Source organism: Propithecus coquereli, unplaced genomic scaffold, assembly GCF_000956105.1.
Source record: "Propithecus coquereli isolate 6110/MARCELLA unplaced genomic scaffold, Pcoq_1.0 Scaffold219, whole genome shotgun sequence".
Lineage (NCBI taxonomy): Eukaryota > Metazoa > Chordata > Mammalia > Primates > Indriidae > Propithecus > Propithecus coquereli.
Genome location: NW_012147078.1, coordinates 1404171 through 1427646, shown reverse-complemented (window position 1 = coordinate 1427646; position 23476 = coordinate 1404171). Strand labels below are relative to the sequence as shown.

Here is a 23476-nt window from a genome sequence, read left to right as displayed (position 1 = left end):
GGACTTGTCTTATGCATTATTTATCTGCAGTACCAGGGAAAGTGGCTGGCACATGGGACTTCAATATACATGTGCTGGATTATGAACCAGATGGACTACACTCCTGCTCTTGTGGAGCTTACGTTCTAAAGGGGGAGATCAATAAATAAGAGAAAAACAAACACTTAAATTTTGTTAACTGTTTCATGGAAGAGAATGAGCTTATATAAAGGATATTGAGGAATCTATAATTAGAGCATTCTCAGAGATGAGTTGACACTTATGCTGAGACCTGAATGAAGGCTGGGAAGGAACTAGCCTTGTAGAGCTCAGGGAAGAGAATTTCCAACAGAGAGAATAGTAATAGTCTTAGAAGCTCCAAAGAGTTCATTGAGTTCCAGAAAAGTCAGTGTGGCTATAGTATAGTATAGTATAGTGAAACTGGAGAATGATGAAAAAAGTGGGTAGAAAGGTAGTAGTCAGAGTCCAGATTACACAAGCCTTGCTAGAGAATGGAAAGTTTACATTTTATTCAAAGTGAAATGGTATGCCATTTAAGTTGCTAACTGACATCATCTGATTTACCGCTAACTATCCAAACTCTACCCCTGACCAGCATCAAAATCACCTGAGCTTGTTAACATTGCAATCTGAGGCACCACTCCAGAACTAGTTTGAGAAACACTGGTATTGAGAATGGATCAGGGTGGGACAAAGTAGAAGTGAAGAAACCAGTTAGAGAGATATGCTATGGTCCAAGTGAGAGATGAGGTGGCCCTGTATAAGAGTGATAACAGCTGGGTGTAGAGGTTTGCACCTATAATCCCAGTGACTTGGCAGGGTGAGGTGGAGGATAGTTTGAGCCCAGGAGATCCAGGCAGCCTGACTGAGAGCAAGATCCCATCTCTAGGAAAAAAAAAAAAAAAGAGCAAATAGCAGAGGGACAAGATGACTGATTTTAGATTATGGAGATCTTAGTAAGCAGGAAGTGACATGAACATGGATTCCAAAACAAGTCTGACTGAAGATATATATTTGGGGGGGGTCTACTGGGTGTCCTACTTCTGTTTTTTTTCCCCCCCAGTGCTTTATATTTTACATACGTTTGCATGTTCTTTGTCATCTTTATGGAACAGAAAGCATGCCTTGCCTTAAGGCTGTCCAAGTCTTCCACTTTTTCACAGTGAGGTCCTGTCTACAAGTCTACATATCTTTCAAGCCTTTATTAAATACTTCACAAAAATCTTTCCTTTTGAATGTTTTAAAACTCAAAGCCCAAGGCTGAGCAATACTGTTCCTCCACCATAGTCCCTAAAATTCTCCAGTCCTAGGTTTTAACAGAGAGAGAAAACATTCTCAAGCCAGAAACTGGATATTCTCCCGAGTTTCCAGGTGCAAAGCAGGTTGGAACCTCCTAGGTTGGTGGCTCCATTTTTCTTGGCGTCCAATTCTGTATTCTTAAAAAAGAATAATTGAACTAGAAGCCAGTAAGTGAAAAGGAATAAAAGTGGGAACTTCCCAAGCCAAGAGGAAGAGAGGTTTCTTGCCTTATCATTGTTAAGTAAGTGGCAGTGGAATTCCAATTCCATGATCTTCTTCCATACCATTTATCATAAAATATAGATTAATGGTTGAAAAGCTTGTTACAGCTATAAACACAGGCAAATGCTTTTGTCTTTTCTTTTTGGCCGTATGGAGAATGGGAAAAATTCTTGCCATGATTTCAACTTTCTGCTGTTGGCAGTCCGGAAAATGGTACCAGAACATCAGGGGTATTCCCGGCTCCTGTCTCTTGGTTAAATTCATGAGACAGGACAAACTCAGGAGAGCCCTGGTTATTAAATGATATTAACGTTTTCAACAGTATTACTGTACTTACACTTGACTGTTCCCCTCCCTGTGAATTTACTTGATATGTCTGAAATACTGCCCCACCAAGAAATTCTCACAACTTTGAAAAGGAAGGTCCCTTCCAAGAAACCGTATTTCCAACCTGAATGGGGCGCCGCCATTGGGTCTTGCTTAAAGCAAGGAAAACCGCGTCTGCTTCAGACCCAAAAATGGGTCAGAGTCAGGGGAGGGCAAGGCAGAGTGAAGTCCGCTCGGGACCCGCCTCCTCGGGTGGCCTCAGTTCCTGGGGAAAGAGGCTGGGGGGAGGAAAGGGCAGATCCTCGCAGCCTCCAGGTGCCAGACGCGTGAGTGAGCGGAGAGGTCTCGGCGCCTCCTAACCGCCCGGGACTGCAGGACTGCGTCCAAAGAGATCACCCTAGGTCCCGCTCCTCCCCGCCGGCGGGGGGAGAAGGGGGTAGAAGGCCTCTCTCACCGGCTATAAAGGGCCCTGGGTCGCCGTGGCTCGCCTAGGCTCGCCTCGACACGCCTAGGCGTCCTCCGGCTCCGCCCTTGCCGCCTGGGCTCCCCCCTCGAGCTCCAGTTCCCGCTCGGGCCCCACTCGACCCTCTCGGGCCTCGGCTACTCGGGCTGCAGCGGAAGATGGCGGCTTCGGCGACTCCCGCGGCTCGAGCCCCCGACTCCGAGGCGGCGTTAGCTGCCGCCCTGGCGGACGTACCCGAATTGGCCAGACTCTTGGAGGTCGACCCGTACCTAAAGCCCTTCGCTGTGGACTTCCAGCGCAGGTACCGCCCGACTCCCTCCACCCCCAGGACAGCCATGCAGTCCGCCTTCCGGGAACCAGCTCTGGACTTGGGCCGTCCGTACCCCTCGCGCGCGCCGGCCCCGCCCCCGGCGGGGAGGAACCTCGGTGGGCGGGGCGTCGGCTGGTTCGGGAAACCGGGGTCAGTGGTTTTGAAGTTGCGGGCTAACAGCTCTGACCCCCGGAATGGCCGTTGAAGCGCTGAATAAACTTTCCGCGTCCCCTCTCCCCTCCCTTTTAATCAGCGGTCTTGCGCCGTAGGGTACGTGCTTTGCCTCCCAACACTCGTTTCCTCTGGTGCTGCTGGAAGTGATGCAACAGCACTGCAAGTTTTCTGACACTTGCACGCACCAGCGTGGTCCTGTGAATTAGGGTGGGCATAACACCCGGCATGTGTAATTGCGCATTTAAAATTTTCTAGTGTATTTCATAGCAAATATTGTGATTTTTTTTTTTTAATCTAATAGGATTCCCTCAGGCAGACACTCTATCCTAAATTTTGTTCTTTCCTTGCTAATGTTCCCCTTCTTGGCGAAGGTTAAGCCTAGCTTGGTAAATTTTTTTCCCCCCTTGGCCAACATTGATGAGTTAAATGTACAGCGGCGTTCGTCCATTTTTGACTTTGTCATCCTTAAGTGGGAGAAAGGCGAGGAAGGCCAAATTTCTAAAGGCCAGTGTAGGATGCTTTAGTATTAGCTTGTCTCTTATCATTGTGTACCATTGATTTACCACAATTTAGTTACTGGGCTAAGGATTCTACTAATCAGCTCAACTAAAAAAGTATAGTTTTTTAAACTGAAAAGAGTTGTTATACTAGTTATAATAGTTACATTTGTGAGGTAAGCTCACTATGATTTAATAGTTGGTGCCCTTTTAGGAGAGCCACTGCAGAATGAAAACTACCCTGCTAATAAAATATACATAGCCAATTTTTGAAGTAATAGAAAACATCCAGCTAGTTACTGGCATGAAACAGCATTAAGGTTAATAAAAATGAGCACTTAAAGAATGTTAAGGTTCTTTGTTAACATGATTTGGACTTTTTTTTTTTAACAACTTAAGTTTGTGTCCTGGCATTGTCAGATATTACATGTATTCAATTCAGTAAACATGTATTAAGCAACTTCTATGAACAAAAACACTGCTCCAGGGATTGTGAGAAGTAAGTTGCATGTGTCTCCTTTTAGAGCTTGAGTATACTAATGAATGGACCCCTAGCAAAGTAGTTGCCTTGAGCTGCTGCTTACTTAATCTGATGATTATGCTCTTGTATAAACCATTTCAGGAGCAGCCTTGTGAAATTGCTTTCAGAAATTGCAGTATATGCTTTCAAAGAAACTTAGTACATAATCCCCGTAGTTTAAGATTGGATTTGTTTTAGAAATAGTCAAAACATTTTCGAGCAAAAGATTGTGATTAAAGGTGGTGGTCACATTTTTTCTTCATGTACTGTAACGATGACAATTTACCTGTGTGTTTTGTAAAATGACATTTAAGACATTTTTAAAAGAAGAGTCGTGGAACTCTTTTGTCTGTCTCCCCTCCCCCCTTTTAAAATAGTACAAGCAGACATTCTTTGTTAAGTTCTTCTTTCATATACTTCCCTTCCAACTCCCCTAGGATTGAAGCAGTTATAATCTTTCATGGTTTGTCAAAACTAATGAAGGGGACAAAGGCCAGAATAAAGAAGTGGGGGGATCCAGTGTTCTTGGTAAAAAGTCTGGTCCAGTGGGCCTTTATGCCTCACTCTGACCTGGTTTCTACTTCTGGCTTTGGTTCTGAGTAATTGCCATTTTCCAGTCCACATGTTGCAGTTAGGCATATCAAATAGTATTTTGGCATGAATAATAAAAAATTCCTTGTTCCCGCATTCTGGTCTTGGTTCCTTGTCCTATTTCTGTTTATTTCTAATTACCTACTTGGGCAGTTTGTCTTTGGCCTAACACAAATACATAGTCAACCATTTAGGTGCAAAGTATGCTTACTAAGGAGTGAAAAGAATTTGGGGTATAAACAACAATGTATAAGAATGGTGTAGAAGGCAGTTTCTTCTCATTGATAGACTGTCTCATACTTCCCCAACAGATGTCTTTTCGTTTTAAATTGTTTTGTATATTTGTTGTATTTTGAATGAGATGTGGAGGATAAGTGAGTTACTCTGTGCTATAAAACAAAAATTAGTACATTAGTGTGAGGGATCCCCTCCATGATGTCTCATTGATTACCTCCCAAGGTGCAAGGTGGCATTTTCTACTTGGTGTGCCTGCTTTTTTAAAATTTTTTAAATTATTTTTTTAATTATTTTTTTTACCTATTGTTTACCCTGCAATTAGTTATTGTGGTCATAATTCTAAAATCTTAGGGCTTTAAAACAACAACATTTAATTGTCCCCATATTACATGCCAGTGTGAATCAGCCAGAGGACTCTCCTTATTACATTCACTCAAGCATCTAAGCTTATGAAGGATTTGTTTTGAAGCATGCTTCTACAATGGTAGTGGGAAGGAATAGAGAATATGCTGAACTATGCACTGTTTCTTACAGCTCCTGCTTAGCAGTGTGTCCCCCCCTGCTAATACATTATATTGGCCATTGCATGTTGGCTTGCCATGTGGGTGGAACAGAAAACTGACATTTGTGAATCACTGGTCAGAACACCACAATTACATTAAGACTAATGTACATCTTCTGTTTAAAGTAGATATAGTACTTTCAGATATAGTATTTTATTTAATCCTATAGCAAACTATGACACAGGCATGGTGGAAGATTTTCCTGTTTTACAGATGAAGAAGCTAAGTGACTGGCTTCAGTTCACAGGGCTAGTAAGTACGCAAGTGAGATTAATCTTTCTTTACTAAAAATGCTCAACAAGTTCATAACTTCTTCATAATTTAAGGGTAACTCTTTTCTTTATCTCTAGCATTATATACTTTGTATTCTTTCTTGGCTCTTTGGAGCTGTGATCTTGCTTTTCTTCCATTTTCTCAGCCTCATTCTGACCATTTAATGTAAGAGATTCTCAGTGCCCTTCCCTAGGGCCTTTTATGTATTTCTATTTTCCATTCTTTCCCTAGACATTTTCATCCATCCCATGGATTCTGTTTATCTATTGAAGTTGCCTACAACTCTCTTCGCCCCAGTTCTTTCTCCTGATCTCATATGTATTTTTAAAATCTTCATTTTGATGTTTTATAACTACAACGCTCAACATGTATAAGATGGAACTTAACGGATTTTTATTCCAAACCTGTTTGTCCCTTTATACCTTATCTCAGTATGCGGTACCCTCATCTACCATTGCTCAAGCCTGAAATGAAACCTGAAGACCTATTCTTAATTACTCCCTTTCCTTTCCTTGTATCTCTGAGTCTAGTGAATTGTAGCTCCTCACTCTTTCGAGTATATACCACTTGGCATTCCTACTGCTATTATCCTATTTCATGTCGCTAGCATCACTAGCCTGCTTTGCAAAAACAGCCTGATAGCTTCTTCTCCTTTTCCAATCTTCGCCTCACTCTACTTCCTCTATCCCTCTTCACTCAAAAACCGAGTAAATAGAATGGACTTCAAAGTAAACAAATCTGAGAGTGATACTTCTCTGCTCAAACCCTTTCAACAATTTCTCATTTCTCTCCCCCCCTTTTTTTTCTTTTTGGAGACAGGTTCTTGCTCTGTCGCCCGGGCTAGAATGCAGTGGCCTCATCATAGCTCCCTGCAACCTCAAACTCCTGACCTCAAATGATCTTCCCACCTCAGCCTCCCAGAGTGCTGGGATTATAGGCATGAGCCACCGCACCTGGCCTCATTTCTCTTAAGTTGCAATACAGGCTCCTCATGACCTGCAAAAGTCTGCATTATCTGGTCCCTGTGACCTTTTCAGCCTTAACTTTGCACCCTCCCTCTCACTCTGCACCGTCTAACTAGAGGGGCATAAAGGGAGAAGGGCAACTAGGATTTCTGGGACCATTCTGTAAAGATACTAGAATATCAGTAAAATAAATCAGAAACATAATATCCATTTTCCACCTGTGTTCTTTTTTTCTTGAAAGTTGAAGATTTTCATTTCTTATTTTGTCTATATACACAGGAGGTTAGGGGTCTGGAAAAATCACCAAATAAAAAGCAAGATAGATCAAGAATTAGAAAAATTTTTTGATCGTCATCAGAAGAGTGACTCTATTTTAGCTTAGTGGGAGTGAATTAATAAGTGAACCTTTTCCTGTATTTAATTTTTATTAATATGAAATTATTTCTCTATCCCATAAAAGAGATCTTTAACAAATGTCTAAAGAATATCACCTTGGAGGTGTGCCTTCCTGTCTGGGATGCCACATATTTTGGTCAAGCCCTGGGTCTCATCTGTGCTTCTGTACATGCTGTCATTTTTGCTTGCTGCATTCTTTGCTTCTGTCTTATGATAAGCTGCTATACATATTTCAGGACACAGCTAAGAGACATAGAGTTGCCTTCCCTGACTTTTCTTCATCATCAGACCTTTCTCCAGGTGGAGTGAGGGGCTCCTCCTCTTGAACCACACCTATCCTAAAGGTGGTCATCCATTCTATTAATAATATAGTTGTCTTTATACTCTTTGTATCCCCTTCCAGATTGTTCCTGTGGGTGTACACTATGTCTATATTGTTTATTCCTGTTGTAGTCTCAGTCTATAGGACTGGACCTGGCTCATAGTAAGTGCTTAGCATAATATTTGAATGAGCAAATGACTGACTGAAAATCTTCTGACACTGTTTTTCCTTTTTGCTATATCAATGGGTATAAGGTTAACTTACCTTAAGTTAAAATGTCTAGAATGCTGGAAAGGATGAACAGAGGACAGGAGTAGTTACTAGGAAGGAAGTTTTATGTGATAATCTGAGAAAGGAGAATATATACTCAATTAAAGAGTGTAACCAGGCCGGGCGCGGTGGCTCACGCCTGTAATCCTAGCACTCTGGGAGGCCGAGGTGGGGGCGGATTGTTTGAGCTCAGGAGTTCGAAACCAGCCTGAGCAAGAGCGAGACCCTGTCTCTACTAAAAATAGAAAGAAATTAATTGGACAACTAAAAATATATAGAAAAAATTAGCCGGGCATGGTGGCGCATGCCTGTAGTCCCAGCTACTCGGGAGGCTGAGGCAGCAGGATTGCTTGAGCCCAGGAGTTTGAGGTTGTTGTGAGCTAGGCTGACACCACGGGACTCTAGCCCAGGCAACACAGTGAGACTCTGTCTCAAAAAAAAAAAAAAAAAAAAAAAAAAGAGTGTAACCAGATGTATAACCAAAGATAACCAGAATAAATTAAGAAAATAATTCTTAATTAGGTATTTCCATACTCCACTGAGACTAAAGGTTTAATCTCTCAAAGAATAGTCAGTTTGGGAGAATCTGATATCAAGTTTTGTGCCCAAAAGTGAGAGGAGGGGTTTTATGAGCCCAAGGGTGTTAGGTATTATAAAGAGCTCTACTTCATTAGAATTAAATTACTTTTTACATTGGCATCTAATCAGAATTGGAAAGTAATTTGGATTTAGTATGTCAGCATCCACACCAAAAATTGATTCTCATAGCAAAGAAGTTTTACATCACAGCTGAATTGTGCACTTTTTTCTCAGCACCTGACTATGTTGGGGGCTCTGAAGAAAGTCAGATGTCAGTCATTTTAGAAGGCAGGGAAGAATCTGAAGATTATGAGATGTACACGACCTGTTCTTCTATACTGGTAGATTCATTTGCCCTTTGCAGCTGAGATCTGTGCTAACCCCAGAGTCACTCCTGAATTCTCTACAGTGATGGGCAAGAGGCGCTGACCTCTTCTTAATTTTCAAAGTGCCTTAAAAGGACTTGATGGAGCATTTTGGTTTAGTTTAGGCTCTGGCGCTTGCTGCGCCACCTCCTGAGAAATGACTCTCTATGTGGTAATTTTGTACAGGATTTCTTTCAGTTCTCATCAGACTGGGCCCTAGTTAGCCAGTGAGATGATAATACTTTCCCTGTGAAATTAGCTATAGTTTTAGACTGATAAATATATCATGCTGCTATTTGAAAGCATGTATTAAATTTCAATTATACATTTATAGGTATTAAAGGAAAACATGAAAGTATGTTCTTTGGAGAGAATTGCTGCTACCAGGAACCTTTCATTCTAAAGTAAGCTTATTTTTTTACTAGAGAGTAGATTCTCTTCTTGTGTTGATGTCTGCTCATCAGTATGTGTTCACCACTGTTTGAATCCAGGGTTCTTTTATGTTTAATATCCAAAAGACACCCCATTCTGTTTTGTGTTTAGGGCAACAGGAGCCTGGTACCTTGACAAAAGGTAAAACTCCACGTTAAATATGTTACTGTACAACTTACATTCATCGATTCATTATATAATTCCATTGCAGTTTATTTGACATTGTTTATGTTATGGTAACTAACTTATAAAATGTGACTGATTTTTTTTTTTTTTTACTAGGGAGCAGAAGTGGATAACTTTATTTGGGGATAAAGACAATTGCTCTCATGTTGGTTTGAGAACTTCAACCCTGAGGGCAGGTTCAGAGTTTTCTTTTAATTCAAGGCCAACTTTGTACAGTTTTCTGCCATAAGGAAAAAGGGAGCACTGCAGATAAAAGAAGGGAATGGGAAGAATAAAAACAGACTTTTAAAAGTAAGCAGCAGCACAAAGATGATTGGGAAATTCTTAGCCAAAACCAACTTTGGCAGTTTGGTTGGAGGAAGAAAAAAAACTCCAAGTTCTGGTTCTATTACTTTTACCCCTAAATAGGTCTCATTTATCCTTGGTATCTGAGCTTTTAAAAAACAACAAAAGACCCTCCCCCACAAACTTGGATTTATCTTAATTTAATAATCACTTTGGGGGTGGAAAGGGCCACTGTGTCCCAGGCCCAGTGGTATTTTTGATAAGTTCTCTTCTCAGAAGGAAAAACACCAGGTATGATTAGTGTCCCTTTTGTGTACAGTCACTTTGTGGGATGGCAGATGGTTCTATGTTAGGAGTTCCCAAACTGTAGTCTACTTTGAATACTCTTCAGACCCTGACAAAAAGCTCTCTGCTAGAAACAAAGTGGGTACCCAAGAACAAATTCGGGTATGTTCAGTAAAGATAGGGCTACTGAAACCAACAGAAATAGCAACTAAAGATGACAACTGGGGTTGTTACACAGTGATCAGATGCTCTGTCTACCACTTATGTAAAAAGAAAATTCACTTTTATGCATTTTGGTAGATAGTCTTTTTGGGGGAAGATAAAGAAAGACAATGTCTTCCATACTGAACAGGTCTGTTAAGTGAATACTTGACCGTTTCCTTGGAAACTGACTTTTGCTCTTTCCTTTTATTTCCATTAGCATCAGGAACTCATTGCCTTGTTTTGGCTAGCTCTTTCCCAATCTGTCTTCAGAAGAGTCAGTTACTAAGAAATGCTTGAGCCTCCATTTTTTTAGGTGACCAAAAGTGGGAACGTTAGTGTTCACAATAACAAAACCATTATTGCGCTTCCATGTATCCACAGAGTACCCCCTTCCCAGAATAACTACTCAGCTGTGCAGGAAGGGCTCTTGTTCATCCAGCTTTGGCAAAGAGATATTACTGGGGGGGCCACAAAATACTCTTCCACGACATGATGAGAGTTGTGTAGTAGTTCTTCAGTACAGTTGCCTTCAACTACATTGTTGGATCTCAAGTATAGACATCTGTCCTCCAGTACGGACTCCATGGGTTCCACCCCGTCCGTGTGCACGGCGTGGAGCCGGTCGGCGAAGGCGATGGCTTTCTCCAGCCACGCCACCGCCTCGCGGCTGCCGAAGTCCACGAGCGCTAGACGCTCCAGGTGCTCCATCACCTCGGCGGTGACTCGGCCACTTCCCTGCGGATCCACCTTGGAAGTGAAGCCCCAACGCCCGCCCAGCGGGGCCCGAAGGCCCAGCCACACTCAAAATGTGACTGATTTCTGATGTTGAAACAATTAGAATAATTTAGATTCTAAATTTGGATTTTCATATGTAAAATGGGAAAAATATATAAAAATATTGCTGAGTAGGCCGGGCGCGGTGGCTCACGCCTGTAATCCTAGCTCTCTTGGGAGGCCGAGGTGGGCGCATTGTTTGAGCTCAGGAGTTCGAAACCAGCCTGAGCAAGAGCGAGACCCCGTCTCTACTAAAAAAATAGAAAGAAATTAATTGGACAACTAAAAATACATAGAAAAAAAATTAGCCGGGCATGGTGGCACATACCTATAGTTCCAGCTACTTGGGAGGCTGAGACAGAAGGATTGCTTGAGCCCAGGAGTTTGAGGTTGTTGTGAGCTAGGATGACGCCACGGCACTCTAGCCTGGGCAACACAGTGAGACTCTGTCTCAAAAAAAAAAAGAAAAAATATTGCTGAGTGACTGTGTTCTAAAGTATAAGACAGGCTTGAATTTTAGCATTTATAACTGTTAAATGGCTCTGAGTTCTAGGGCAATTAATCAACCTCTGTGAATGAGTTTCTTTCTCTGTAAAAGATGAATAGAATCCAGTTTGTAGAGTGTCCTGAGGACTAGAAATATATGTAAAGATGCTCAGTAAATAAATAATAATTTGATGATAACATTAGCAAGCTAACTTTCCAACTTCAATATTTACTAGAATATTATTTTCAGAAGATTTTATTATTATTAGCTCTTTAATGCTATGTTCTGAAATCAACTATCAGATAAATGACATGTCTAGAAATTCCCCACAACTCTTTGTTTTACTGGTTAACTGTGTTTACTTTGGGTGAGGGATCCCTTCTTTTTTTTCTAGTAGAAGTGATTGTGTGAATCAGGTGAAGCAAGTAGTAATTTTAATCATAATCTAATAGAGAAGGGAAAGAATATGTTTAAATTTTGATCCTTAATTTAGAAAGGAAATAATAAGGCAATTGCCAGTTTACTGTAAGCTAAAGGCAAGATGAGTCCTGGGATATAATGAGCACAAAGTTCCTTTCACTGAGAGAGGTAAAAGCTAGCCTGCAGAAATTCAAAATCACTCTTCTCTTGATCTTCCTTTTCTGTCTTTTCTCTTCTTTCATCTGATTGTTAAGTGTTCATATTCTTGGGCATCAAACAGCTGCAGGGATTTTCTTCTTCCTGAACTCTGGATGGTTAAAGGAATGGTCATACTGAGTTTACTAATAGCAGGAATAACTTTGAAAATAAGACTAATGTGGGAGAAGAAAAAATATGTAATAGCAGCTCAAAAGTTTGAAAGTGAAAGAATTATTCTAGTGTTTTCTGAACATATGTTATACTCATAAGAAAAAATTTTAAATCATTTGTCCTGCCGTCTCTCTTTTTCCTTTCTCTCTTGTTGATATTTGATGATTGCAGTCATTTTCAATAGATTTGATTTTGCCATAAGATGCATAAAACAAAGGAATCAAATATACAAATGTATTTTAGCAGAACCATTAGATGATAAACTACAATAAGACACAATCTCCTGGTATGTACACTAGTTCCACAATCCAAAATATGATAATCAGAAACCAAAAATAAACATATATTCTTGGCCAGGTGCGATGACTCATGCCTGTAATCCTAGCACTCTGGGAGACCGAGGTGGGAGGATTACTTGAGCTCAGGAGTTCAAGACCAGCCTCAGCAAGAGTGAGACCCTATCTCTACTAAAAAAAAAAAAAATATATATATATATATATATATATATTTTATATATATGTTCTTGCATAGGTAAACTTGTAGTTCTCCAAATATTCAGCAAGAATTAACTATTTGTTTTACCAGTGATATCATGTTATTCAATATCATCAATCTGTTTTCATTTTTATAAATAATAAGCACCTAGCCATAGGTTATGTTTAATTATGAGTAACTACACAATACAGATACGCAGGCTGTCAGAGAAACATAATAAAATTAGTTATGTATTTAGGTGCATGTAACAGAATATCCAACACACTCCTAATTAACAGAAAATCCTACAACAATGAATTATAGAAATAGAGGTTTGTATTTCTCCCTTATGAAGAAAGTGAAGGTGGGTGGTTTGGCCTTACCATGGATTCATCCTTCCTTATCTTTCTGCTCTATTATCCTTAGCATATGGTCACTATTTTTATGCTTAGAACATGATTGGGCACACGTGCTGGCTTACTATGTCTATTTTAGCCAAGCATATGTTAGCTTTCCTATAAACCCCATCTAGGTCTTTTCATTTATCAGAGCTGTCCCATGATCATCCTTAGCTGAAAGTGAGCCTCAATGATGCACACACATCTTCCTGAGAAATTTCTCTTTGTTTCATCCCTCACAGCTTCCTGGGGCTCTTTCCCTTTCTCCAAAGAGGAAACTACATCTGGCAAAAGATGAAAAGCCCCAGGGAGACCATCCTCTAGCATCACACGTAGGTACAGAACCTTCTTACCAGAGTCTGGGCATTCCCACTCTTTCGGAGAGAAGTCTACAGTCTCATCCCTCAATATTACCAATCCCTGGGTTGTAGCTTTTAGTTTGCTAGACCTGCTGTTTGTTTTTCTGGATTCTTTTCTTGGGGAGATATAGAGACTTTTTAGCTGCTCTGTCTCAAAGTAAGCTGATTCAGTCTCTTCAGTCACTTGGCTTCTATGAGGGAACTCCACTACCTTTTCTTTTTAATTTCATAAATAGTTTACTCTTAAAAAATATAAGAGTGTTTTGAGATGAAATCAGTTTGTTAATTACTAATAATTTTTCCATATTATCTTGGGCTCATTAAGAAATGGTCAGTTTTATCTTTAAGTTATATGGAGAATAGAGTGTTTGTGGAATTAGAAAGAAAAGGAGAACTAAATTAAAGATGTCAATTAATTTATGCTCCGTCTTTAAAATATGAATTGTTTTTTTGTTCTCTAACTACATACAAGCTTATGAGTCTTTAACGTTATACCTTTGTATGGTTTTTTTTTTTTTTTTTTTTTTTTAATTACGCTGTGTAATGTGAACAAAAGTTCTCTGAAAAGGAATTTGGAGGAAAGTACCTTTATTCAAGTGAATAGTTTGCAAACTGGGGAGATGCAGCCTTCAGTGTAAAGTATTCCAGAGAATAAAGAGAAGGGTCGAGTTTTATAGCAAAAGTTCCCGCCCAGGTTCCCAATCAGGTTTGAAACTTGCTTAGTTCTGATTTGGTTGATACAGCTGAACACTGATTGGTTGATACAGGTAAGATCTGATTGTTTGGTTCAGGTGAATTCTGAAAATCCCAAAGATAAAAAGGTACAGGTTTTCAGGGAACTCAGAGTATGTTTGTGCCCCCTTGTCAGCAAATGGCTGCTTGGCTCTATTTTAAATTTAGGGCCAGTTAGCCGCTTGGTATCCATCTTGAAGGATAGGCCCTTTCAGGTTGACATTTGCTCATAGTAATTATCCTTTACGGTTGTCGTTTCTGTGCTTTTTTTTTTTTTTTTTCCTCCCAGCTCTTATCATTCTGCATTAAAAATTTCTGACACTTTTATTTGCTTGTTTATTCATTTTTTGTTTACACCTGGGAGTCTTACATCCTCTTGACGATTTTAGTTGACAGTGCCATTTGGTTGTTTAAGTTGTACTTACTAGTGATAGGAGTTTAGTGAAATACCAGGTCTTTTTTTTGCTTCACTTTTCCAGGGTGTCTTTTATTGAAAACTGTGTGCTATCCGTATGGTATTAGGCAAACCTCTACCCACAAATATAACACATAAGCAGGAAGTACATTGAAATAAGAGTGGTGTCAAAACTAAGCGCTGCAACAGGTTCAAAGAACCTTTAAAGTCGGAGGACATTTGAAAATGTGGTGGAGATTGTTTAGAGAATTACAACTTGTGTTAGATTGGATTTTTTTTAAGAGTTTTTATTCTGAAATAATTAGATACTCATAGAAAATTATAAATAGAATACAAAGAAGGCTCCTGTACCCTTCACCAGGCTTGCCCCAGTGGTAATATCTTGCATAACTGTAGTGTGGTATCGAAACCAGGAAATTGACATTGGTACAATCTACAGACCTTATTCAGATTTCTCATGTTTTTACATAAGCTTATTTGTGTGTGTGTGTGTGTCTATACTTATTTACAATTTTATCACATGTATTATTGTAACTGTCACTACAACGAGGATACAGAACTGTTCCGTTACCACAGAGGAACTCCCTTGTGCTACCCCTTTATACTCACACCACGATTCTCCCCCCACCCATTCCTAACCTTTGGCAACCACTGATCTGGTTTCCATCTCTATACTTTTTTTCATTTTGAGAGTGTTATGTATAAATTAAATCATATATAACCTTTTGAGATTGGCCGTTTTTCACTCAGCATAATGCCATTGAGATGTACTCATATTGCATATATCAATAATTTGTTACTTTTTGTCATTGTCATTGTATGGATTATGGATGCGCCATCCATCTAGTTTGTTTATTCACTTGCTGAAAGACATTTGGATTGTTTTCAGGTTTGGCTATTACAATAAAACTATGATATGAATATTTAGGTTTTATTTCTCTGGGATAAATGCCCAGGAATGTGATGGCTGGGTTATATGGCAAGCATTTGTTTAAGAGGATACTTTGAGTAGCAAGGCACTTTATGGTCCTGTATCTCAGTCAGTTCAAAACCATTGGCAAAGGGCCAAATTTTATTCTGTAAATATTTAAGCTAATAATATGTATCCCAAATTTTTGAAAATAAGTAATCCATGTATACTAATGGAGTTAACCAAGTTAATTTTTTGATGGTCATAATGATTTTTGTAACTTTTATTACAAATAAAAGGGTTTTTGTTGTTAGTATTATCAAACTTGCTGTTTCTTACATATGCACTATGAGTTTTACTGTTGCATATGGATCTTTAGGATAAAATATAGATGGTGACCACATGCAGAAAACTATTCCCCAGAAATGATGTCCCAGGTTATACATGAGCATCTGAGTCACGGGTTGTTTCATTACTTTGTTTATTTAACAAATCTATTTCAACATCCCCTTTATCACAGGTATTTTTCTATGTGATAGAGCAAATATGAGTAAGATAGGCTTCCTACCTGACAGGAGCTCAATTAGACAAGTAAATACGGGTTATTGTAGATATTTATGCACAAAATTCAGTGTAATACAGATGAAAGCATACCTTGTTCTGTTAAGGAAGGGAGAATGCATATACAACAAAGAAGTTTATTTGAATTGCCTTAAATTCTTAAAATTACTTCTCTATAAAAGGAGAAATGATTCTTTAAGAATGTGGACAAAGTTTGTGAGACCTTTTTGGAAATAGTCAAAGAATATAATAGCTAAGACATTAATCTTCATTAAAAAATTTAATGAAGATATGTGAACTTGTATATAGCTTTTCCTACTTAAAGTGAAAGTTTACTTACAAAAGTGGTTCAGTTGCAAAATGTGCTTGTGTAAGAATTGTCACATTGAGAACTGTAGCCTCCAAAATAGTTTATAAATCATATATGAAAACATATCAACGTGTATCTTTACAACCAATAGGCCCATTTTGGAAGGGATAGTAGGCTATTTTTAGGGGCAACAAGGCAACTCCTGAGTAAGCTAAGGGGGCCCATGCCTGAGTGAGTCGGGGGGACATTGGGACCAGCATTACCTGGTTGGAAGGGTAAAGCAAATGGGTAACGAGTGCTGAATGCCTCTTCCTGATCCCACCTTAAGTGTCTCGCCTAGATCAGCACTATTCGATAGAAATTTCATGGCATCGCATATATAATTTAAAATTTTCTAGTAGCCACATTAAAAAAGGTAAAAAGAAGCAGATGAAATTAATTTTTATAATATATATTATTTAACCCAGTGTATTCAAAATAGCATTTCAATATATAATTTGAAAAATTACTGATGAGGTATAGTTTTAATTTGTTAGGTTTTTGAAATCTGATGTGTATTTTACACTGATAGTACATCTCAGTTGGGACTAGCCATATTTCAAGTGCACAATCACAGTGTGTGGCTGGTGGCTACCATATTAGACAGTGCAGGTTTAGATTATATATTTGAAAGAGGAGCTTTTATTAATAGATTAAGAGCTGGTATGACTCCACAAAGAGACTAAAGGGGAACATTAAGGAGGAAGAAAAGTTCTGTCAGCTCTGTGTTCATAAAACAGGTAATTAGACCCACAGAGTTTCTGACTTTGCCTAAGATAGGGACTCAGCAGTTATTGACCAGTGGCATTTTTTATACTGGATGAGAAATGAATGGCTAGTATCTTAAATGTAAACATGGAGATATGCTACATATTCAATTAACTGGTGCTGAGTAGATGGCCATGTTTTCCCCAGGTTATTTGGTGTGACTAGTCCACATTGACCTTTTCATTTAGGTGATTCTTATTTATGTCATAGTTTCTTATGCTAAGTGCATTATACCTGTCACATAAAGCAAAAACACAAACAATACAAAATAAAAACGTGGGCTGGTAAAGTAAACCTGGTCCTTCTTGATAAAGTGCCTGAGATCAGGTGATTGCTCTCTGCTCTAATAGCCCTAGACCTTTCTGGATGTGCCAACTTCACTTGGATCCAGCCCAAATAGCAGCTGTTCCTAACTTTGTTGTCCCAAAAATATTGCTTATGTGTGGTGACTCATTATGACTTGCATTATTCTTGAGTTGGTCTCTGCTTACAAGAGAGGAGGGCTGGAAGGATTGCTTCTCTCTCATACTTAAAAATAGTGATAATTTTGTGGGTGTGTGCATGCATGAGCACATGTGCGCCTTGTGACTTTTTATGGCCTTCATGACTTGCTTTTCTTGTTTCTTCTAGATGGTATTTCCTTCAATATTTATACTTTTTACTTATTTTGCACCTACTCACTTTGATTACTTAATAGTCAGACTTGTAATCATAGTGAAAACATTGCCATTTATAAAAGTATTTGCTCTCATGAGTGATCAATCAGGTTTTTCCAATGGAATACTGTTTTCTTGCTCTTTTTAGTATTGTATTTTCCACACTGTAGCTGCTGAGTACATGCTGACTCACTGAGCATCTCTGGGATGCTGCATGTGTGTTTTGAATTTAAGAAGAGAAGAATATAGTTAGGGAACATATTATTGTCGTTCCATGTTTTCTATAGAACTTAGAATAGAGGTTTGTACTCAAGGAGGGTTTTGCAAATATATATTAACAAGGGGCCTGGTCCAGCTTGTTCTGTAATATTAGAAATCTAAAAATGTTTATTACTATAGTTGTTGGAAGGTCCCTAGAAACGGTTGAGAGTAATTCTTTTATCATGCAGTGGCCTGTGGTGGGCAAAACCTCTCTCACACACAGCTTAACCTTTCTCGTGTCTAATACTACTCATGAAGAAGATTGTAATTTGTGCATTGTGCTTTTATCAGGTTGCTGTTCCCAATGCAGTTAGTGTAATTTTTCATTTCCTAACAGTCCTCGGGCAATTCTGTTTAACATGCTTTCTATTTCAGAACATTCTCCTATTTAAAAAATTTCTTTTGCCTCAGGCCCAACATGCTTTTCCAGCCAGGCCAGTAGTAATTTCTATCCTTGCTGGCTTCATTCACCTTCACTGTTAAAATTCTATGTGGATTCCCTAGGAATGTTTTCCTTTTGTGTTTATGGCATAGCAAATGTTGGGATGCCTTTGCCTTCTATTTGTTGATATTACTCTGGTTCACAAAAATATTGTTCCATTTTTATTACTAGGTGAATACAGGACTATATTTTTATTTCAAATCTTAATTTTTTTATGTCATAAGCCATACTTTGTTTTCTTAATAAATAGAATTTAATTTTCCACCTGAGCTTTTAAAGTTGTCCACAGAATTTTCCTGAACAACAGTATTCACATTAGAATAAGAGACTGATTTACTCATTTCTTTTTTTTTTTAAAAAAAGCATTCAAGTTTATTTAATAGGTAGCAAATTTCCTTTTTAAGGTGGTATCTTAAAAATGAATGAAACAAGTTACCTGGATTGCCATCTCAGATGATCGTGAATTAGGTGTGATTTTGCTTTGAGATGAGACAGCACTCTAAGTTGATGCTCTTGAAGCTGGCTCTGAATTTGGTAATAATGACGTACTCTAGCGGGATTTAGGTTTCTAACTGGGAAAGCCTATAGTTAGGGTGCAGTGGGCTTTGAGGTTAAGATGCAATGGGTCTGGAACAAAGAAAGCCTTTGTTCTCTTACCATAAGGCAGTCTGACCTACATTGAGGTAAATTTTGAAACATCTATTATAATATCAAGCTTTTTAAGAGATTCTAGGGAATATGTGTGGAGAGAGCTAGGGCTAAACTAAAATTAGAACTCTGGCTATATTATAAACATGTATCATACATTTGTATATATCATACATGTTATATGTATATGTGTGTTTTACCACAGATATAACGTGTATGATATGTAAGTGACTTTTATATCATGCCTTGTCTTAATTGGAATGAATGTTTTCTCATTCATTGTACTGATTTCTGTTTACAAACATGGAAGGAAATAGAGATTTTCCTCTCTTTGGGGATACTCATCATCATGTTAAGGAGAAAGAAAGAATACTTCTTTTTTGGGTTATAGTTTGCCTTTTAAATTTCATTGCTGCTCCTCTCAACTTCCATCTGTGTTGACATTTGGGAATTTTGTGGTTACTCTTTCTCAAGTGGAGTGGAAATGCTTAAAACAGGATTTACACTTTTACATATATAACCGAGGCTCTGTCACATTTTGACTCTCTCCAGGTTTAAATACTGTTTCTTTGACTTAAAAAAAAAGAAACATTTTGTTAAACTAAATACTTACTAAGCTTGTAATGCTACTGATTATTGTATATTATTAACATCCATTTTTGCATTGATGGAAAGTTCTGACTGAAAATGCAATGATAAATATTCAAATTTTAGGCACTTAATATCTTATAGCATCAAAGAGATGTTTTTATACAGATGTTATTTGCTATTTTTAAATTACATTGTGGTTTTATTTTCATTTTTAATTAAGGTTCGTTTATAACCTTTATAACCTTAACCTTTATAACACAAATTTGAATAAGCCATAGATAGCCAAATTTGGTGCTGTATGACTTAATGTTGGCTCTGTGCTCTGTTTTCTTAACCTTTTAAGTCCCAGTGAGTTGGCACTTTCTGTGTGTTTGTGTGTGTCTGTGAGAGAAAGAGAGACAGACAGAAAGATTGATTTTTGGGCTGAATAATTAGTAGCCTGGACCTCAGTTCAGTTACTGACACGTTTGCTGGTTGATTCCCTAAGACTCTTTAGCTTATAGTGTTTGTGATAAATTCTTTTAGATAAATTAGATTTTAGATTTTAAACAAATTGTGTGTGTGTGTGTTCTGATATTCTTTGGCAATACAGTAGAAGCTTATTGTAATTTCCTAATGCAGCCAGGGATACTGGTGATGCAGAAGCACTATTCTTAGCTATTTGTACAGATGGAGAGAAAGCAAAATCTCATAATGGCTTTAGCTATCTCATACTTGCCATTTTCAATTCTGCACCTCATGGAGTGGCCTTTGGCTAGTTACTGCAACAATTTCCCTCAATTACAGTTCTCTTCTGCTCTTTATATTTACAACAAAAAGAGTAATTAGAAGTTAGGTGGTCTCCAACATATGACCATGTAGTTTCGTGATTATTTGTTTTTGGTTTTTTGTTTGTTCTGTTTTGGCTTTTCATAAGGGTCAGCATTATATATGTAGATACATACTAGTTAAAAAAAAAAAAGAAATCTTCCCATGCACAGCTGCAACTCATATTTTAAAATTCAGGTATGAGACAAAAATGGAAAAGTATAGATTAAATAAAAACACTGTAATATGTATTGGTAAATTTTTATTTTTAATTGTTTATTATGGGCTTATAGAAAGGGTTTGTAGAAAAAGCCATGCCTAATTTATATGTTTGGATATATGTTTATGGTTAAAAATAGTAAGAAAATAAGCAGAAATATTTTCTAAAGGAACAGAATATATGTCAGTTTGCAAAGGATAGTACACCAAGGTGAAATTGGTTTAACCAGTTTTGGAAGCCTGTGAAAAAACTCAAGTCAATGGCAAAAACTCTCAATAAAATCAAGTCAACTCGAGAATCAGTGTGACTACATTATTGTGTTGCCTAAGTTGATGGACAGGGTAAACTATTTTATTTTTCTATTAAGAAAAGATAGATTCTTAGATTTGAAATCTCCTGAGACAGGCATCAACTCACTCAATATTTTACAGGTAATATATTTTGTTCTAGACGGTATACCTCCATGTTTTGTTCATGAGTAATTTACTGGCTAGTTGGAGGTAATAAGAAGAATCCAGTGATAAATGTTAGTATATAATATTTTGATAACTAAGATGCTTTATATCCAAAATAAATTCCTGAGTCTGGAAGTTATACACCCAGAAGTTTTGATGAGCTTCCCACAAAAATACTTTTCTTAAAATATACAAAATTGCTGACGGGTAGGCTGACAGTGTATGTTGCTGTAGTTAAAAGCGGAGGCTTATATTGGTTGACCTGGATTCGAATCCTAGCTCCCTAACTTATTAGCTATGTGCTACGGTCTGAATGTTTGTATCTTCCTCAAGTTCATACGTTGAAATCTTAACCCCTAAGATGATAGTATTAAGAGATGAGGCCTGTGAGAGGTGATTAGGTCATGAGGGCTCTTCTCTCATGAATGGTTAGTACCTTTATAAAAGAAAACTAAGGGAGCTCATATGTCCCTTCTGTCATATGAAGAAGCAGCAACAAGGCACCAGCTATGAAACAGCCCTCAGCAGACACCAGATCTGCTGATGCTCTGATCTTGGACTCCCCAGCTTTCAGAACTATGAGCAATAAATTTATCTTGCTTGTAAATTACCCAGTCTAAAGCATTTTGTTATAGCAGCTCAAATGGAGTAAGACACTATGTGACATGGATAAATTATTTTACTTTGTTAACCCTTAATTTTGTAATCTATAACATGAGCATAACAATACTAGCTTTATCAAGATTTTGTGAGGATTAAATGGAATAGTCCATGTAGCGACTGACTGGCAAGAAGTATTTGCTTTGTAAATATTATTAATGGTGATAAGAAGATATGGACAATAAAGTGATTCACAGAATTACATTCCAGGGTATGCAGTTTTTATGATGCTTTAAGCCGATGACAAGAACAAAACCCATAACCATACCCAATTGCTAAAAATTAGAATTTTTTGCTAGATTTCTCTGTCCAAGTGATTACATTTGTTATCTTAGCTTTATATCAGTGCTTTACAACCTATGATAAAGGGTTAGTCTTTCTCTTTTTCTATTTTTTTAATATACCGGAGACATACTTCTATGAAATTCAAGAAAAAAGTTACTAGAAAAATTAAACTAAAAAAAAGAAGACATATAAAATAAAAATACTAGTTCTTAAATTAGAGTCAACATATATAAAAATACTCTTCACAACTGCTATAGAAGTTTCTAAATTCTTACTCTTGACTTCAGTACTTATTTCATCATAGACCAGTGATGGCTCAGCACTGGTCCATGGGTCACACATCTGAGCAGCATTGCTTTAAATATCATATATATGTTCATTTACTTCAAAATTCATATCTCTTTAGATTTACACTTGGAGATGACCATCTCTCTCTTCTTTTTTTTTTTTTTCATCTCTCTCTTCTTATTAAATGATGCTATTATCTACTCAGTAGAAATCTATCATTATCATCTCTCATTCTCCTCCCCACTCACCTAGCCAATCCATCATATATGTCTTTTTCATTCTTGCCATTGTTTTATATCTTTACTGCTAACACCTTAGTCCAAAGCCATTATCATATCTGATCTAACTTAGTACTGGGCTTCCTGCTTCTAGTACCCCACCTGCTTCCTTCCATTCTCCATATAGCTATATGAATTATTTTTCTCACAAGTAAGTATATTTATGACCTTTTAGTAGCTTTATTTTTTAATTAGTTTCCTTGGCTGAATGGTATGTAACAATGTATGGTATGTACATTTTTGAAGGGTTAAGAGGCAATTGCAGTACTCTAGGTAGGTTATTATGGTAGCTTAGATTGGGGCGGTGGTTGTGTAAATGGAAAACAATGCTGATTTAAGAGATTGCCAGATAGGGAATAAACCAGAGGCTGGGGCCCATTTAGGAAATTCTAGAGGCAAAGGGATACCATTCTTTTCATGATCTAACTGTGTGTTCTCTCTTCAGGTTCATTACTGAGTCAGGTCTCAGCCTTTCACAGGGATGATTGGCCTATCAGGTAGCCGGTTAATTTGTGTCAGCAGCAACCTGAGTGTAATATGTGGAGTTGGATTCTAAGAAAAGTAGGCTAAGGAGGATGCAGCATACTGATATGACTATACTTAATTCAGATTGAGCCAAATTTATCCATAGTAATATTCTTAACAGGAATCTAGATTTAATGTATAAACTTGAGTATCTGGAAATGGCTCCAACAGTTTGCTTGGTTATTTGACTAAAACTTGGGTTTAACAATGGTCAGCGTTTAATGTGTTTTTGAGCCCTGAACATCTCTAGCTGTGAGAAAGGAGGAAGGCACAGGCAAGTGAGAGTGGTCAAACAGGTTTATTACATGCAGTTCTCTTTTATCCCTCTTCACTCTAAACATTGTGAGATTCCAGAGGACACACAGTTGATTAAGAATCAAGAAATGTATTGGGGAGGGGAGCAGACCTCTGTGGTAGCTCTAGGCTAGGAAATGTCATGGGGATATGCTGCCCCTAGATGCATTGAGTTCAGTGGGCACGATGGGATTCTGGAGTGACAAAGGGCTTTTTTGACAGTGCTTAGACTTCCTGGATAAGGTAGCTGTAATTTTCATAATAGGCTTCAAGTGTGGAGTGGCA

At 38.0% G+C, this 23476-nt stretch overlaps 1 protein-coding gene and 1 pseudogene across 2 annotated transcripts in view; one reads left to right on the top strand and one right to left on the bottom strand.

Annotated features, from left to right (window-relative positions):
- Window positions 1-1795: 1795 nt before the first annotated feature.
- Window positions 1796-23476, top strand: part of GBE1 (glucan (1,4-alpha-), branching enzyme 1) — a 278056-nt gene continuing 256375 nt past the window's right edge. The window contains exon 1 of the mRNA XM_012644745.1: window positions 1796-2612. Coding sequence (XP_012500199.1) covers window positions 2470-2612 — 143 coding nt within the window. The 5' untranslated portion in view covers window positions 1796-2469. The remainder of the gene's footprint in view (window positions 2613-23476) is intronic.
- On the bottom strand, window positions 9871-22382 carry LOC105810709 (annotated as a pseudogene). Its single transcript, XR_001137510.1, has 2 exons — window positions 22343-22382; window positions 9871-10565 (listed from the first exon to the last, which is right to left on the bottom strand). The product of XR_001137510.1 is annotated as a glutamyl-tRNA(Gln) amidotransferase subunit C, mitochondrial pseudogene (transcript).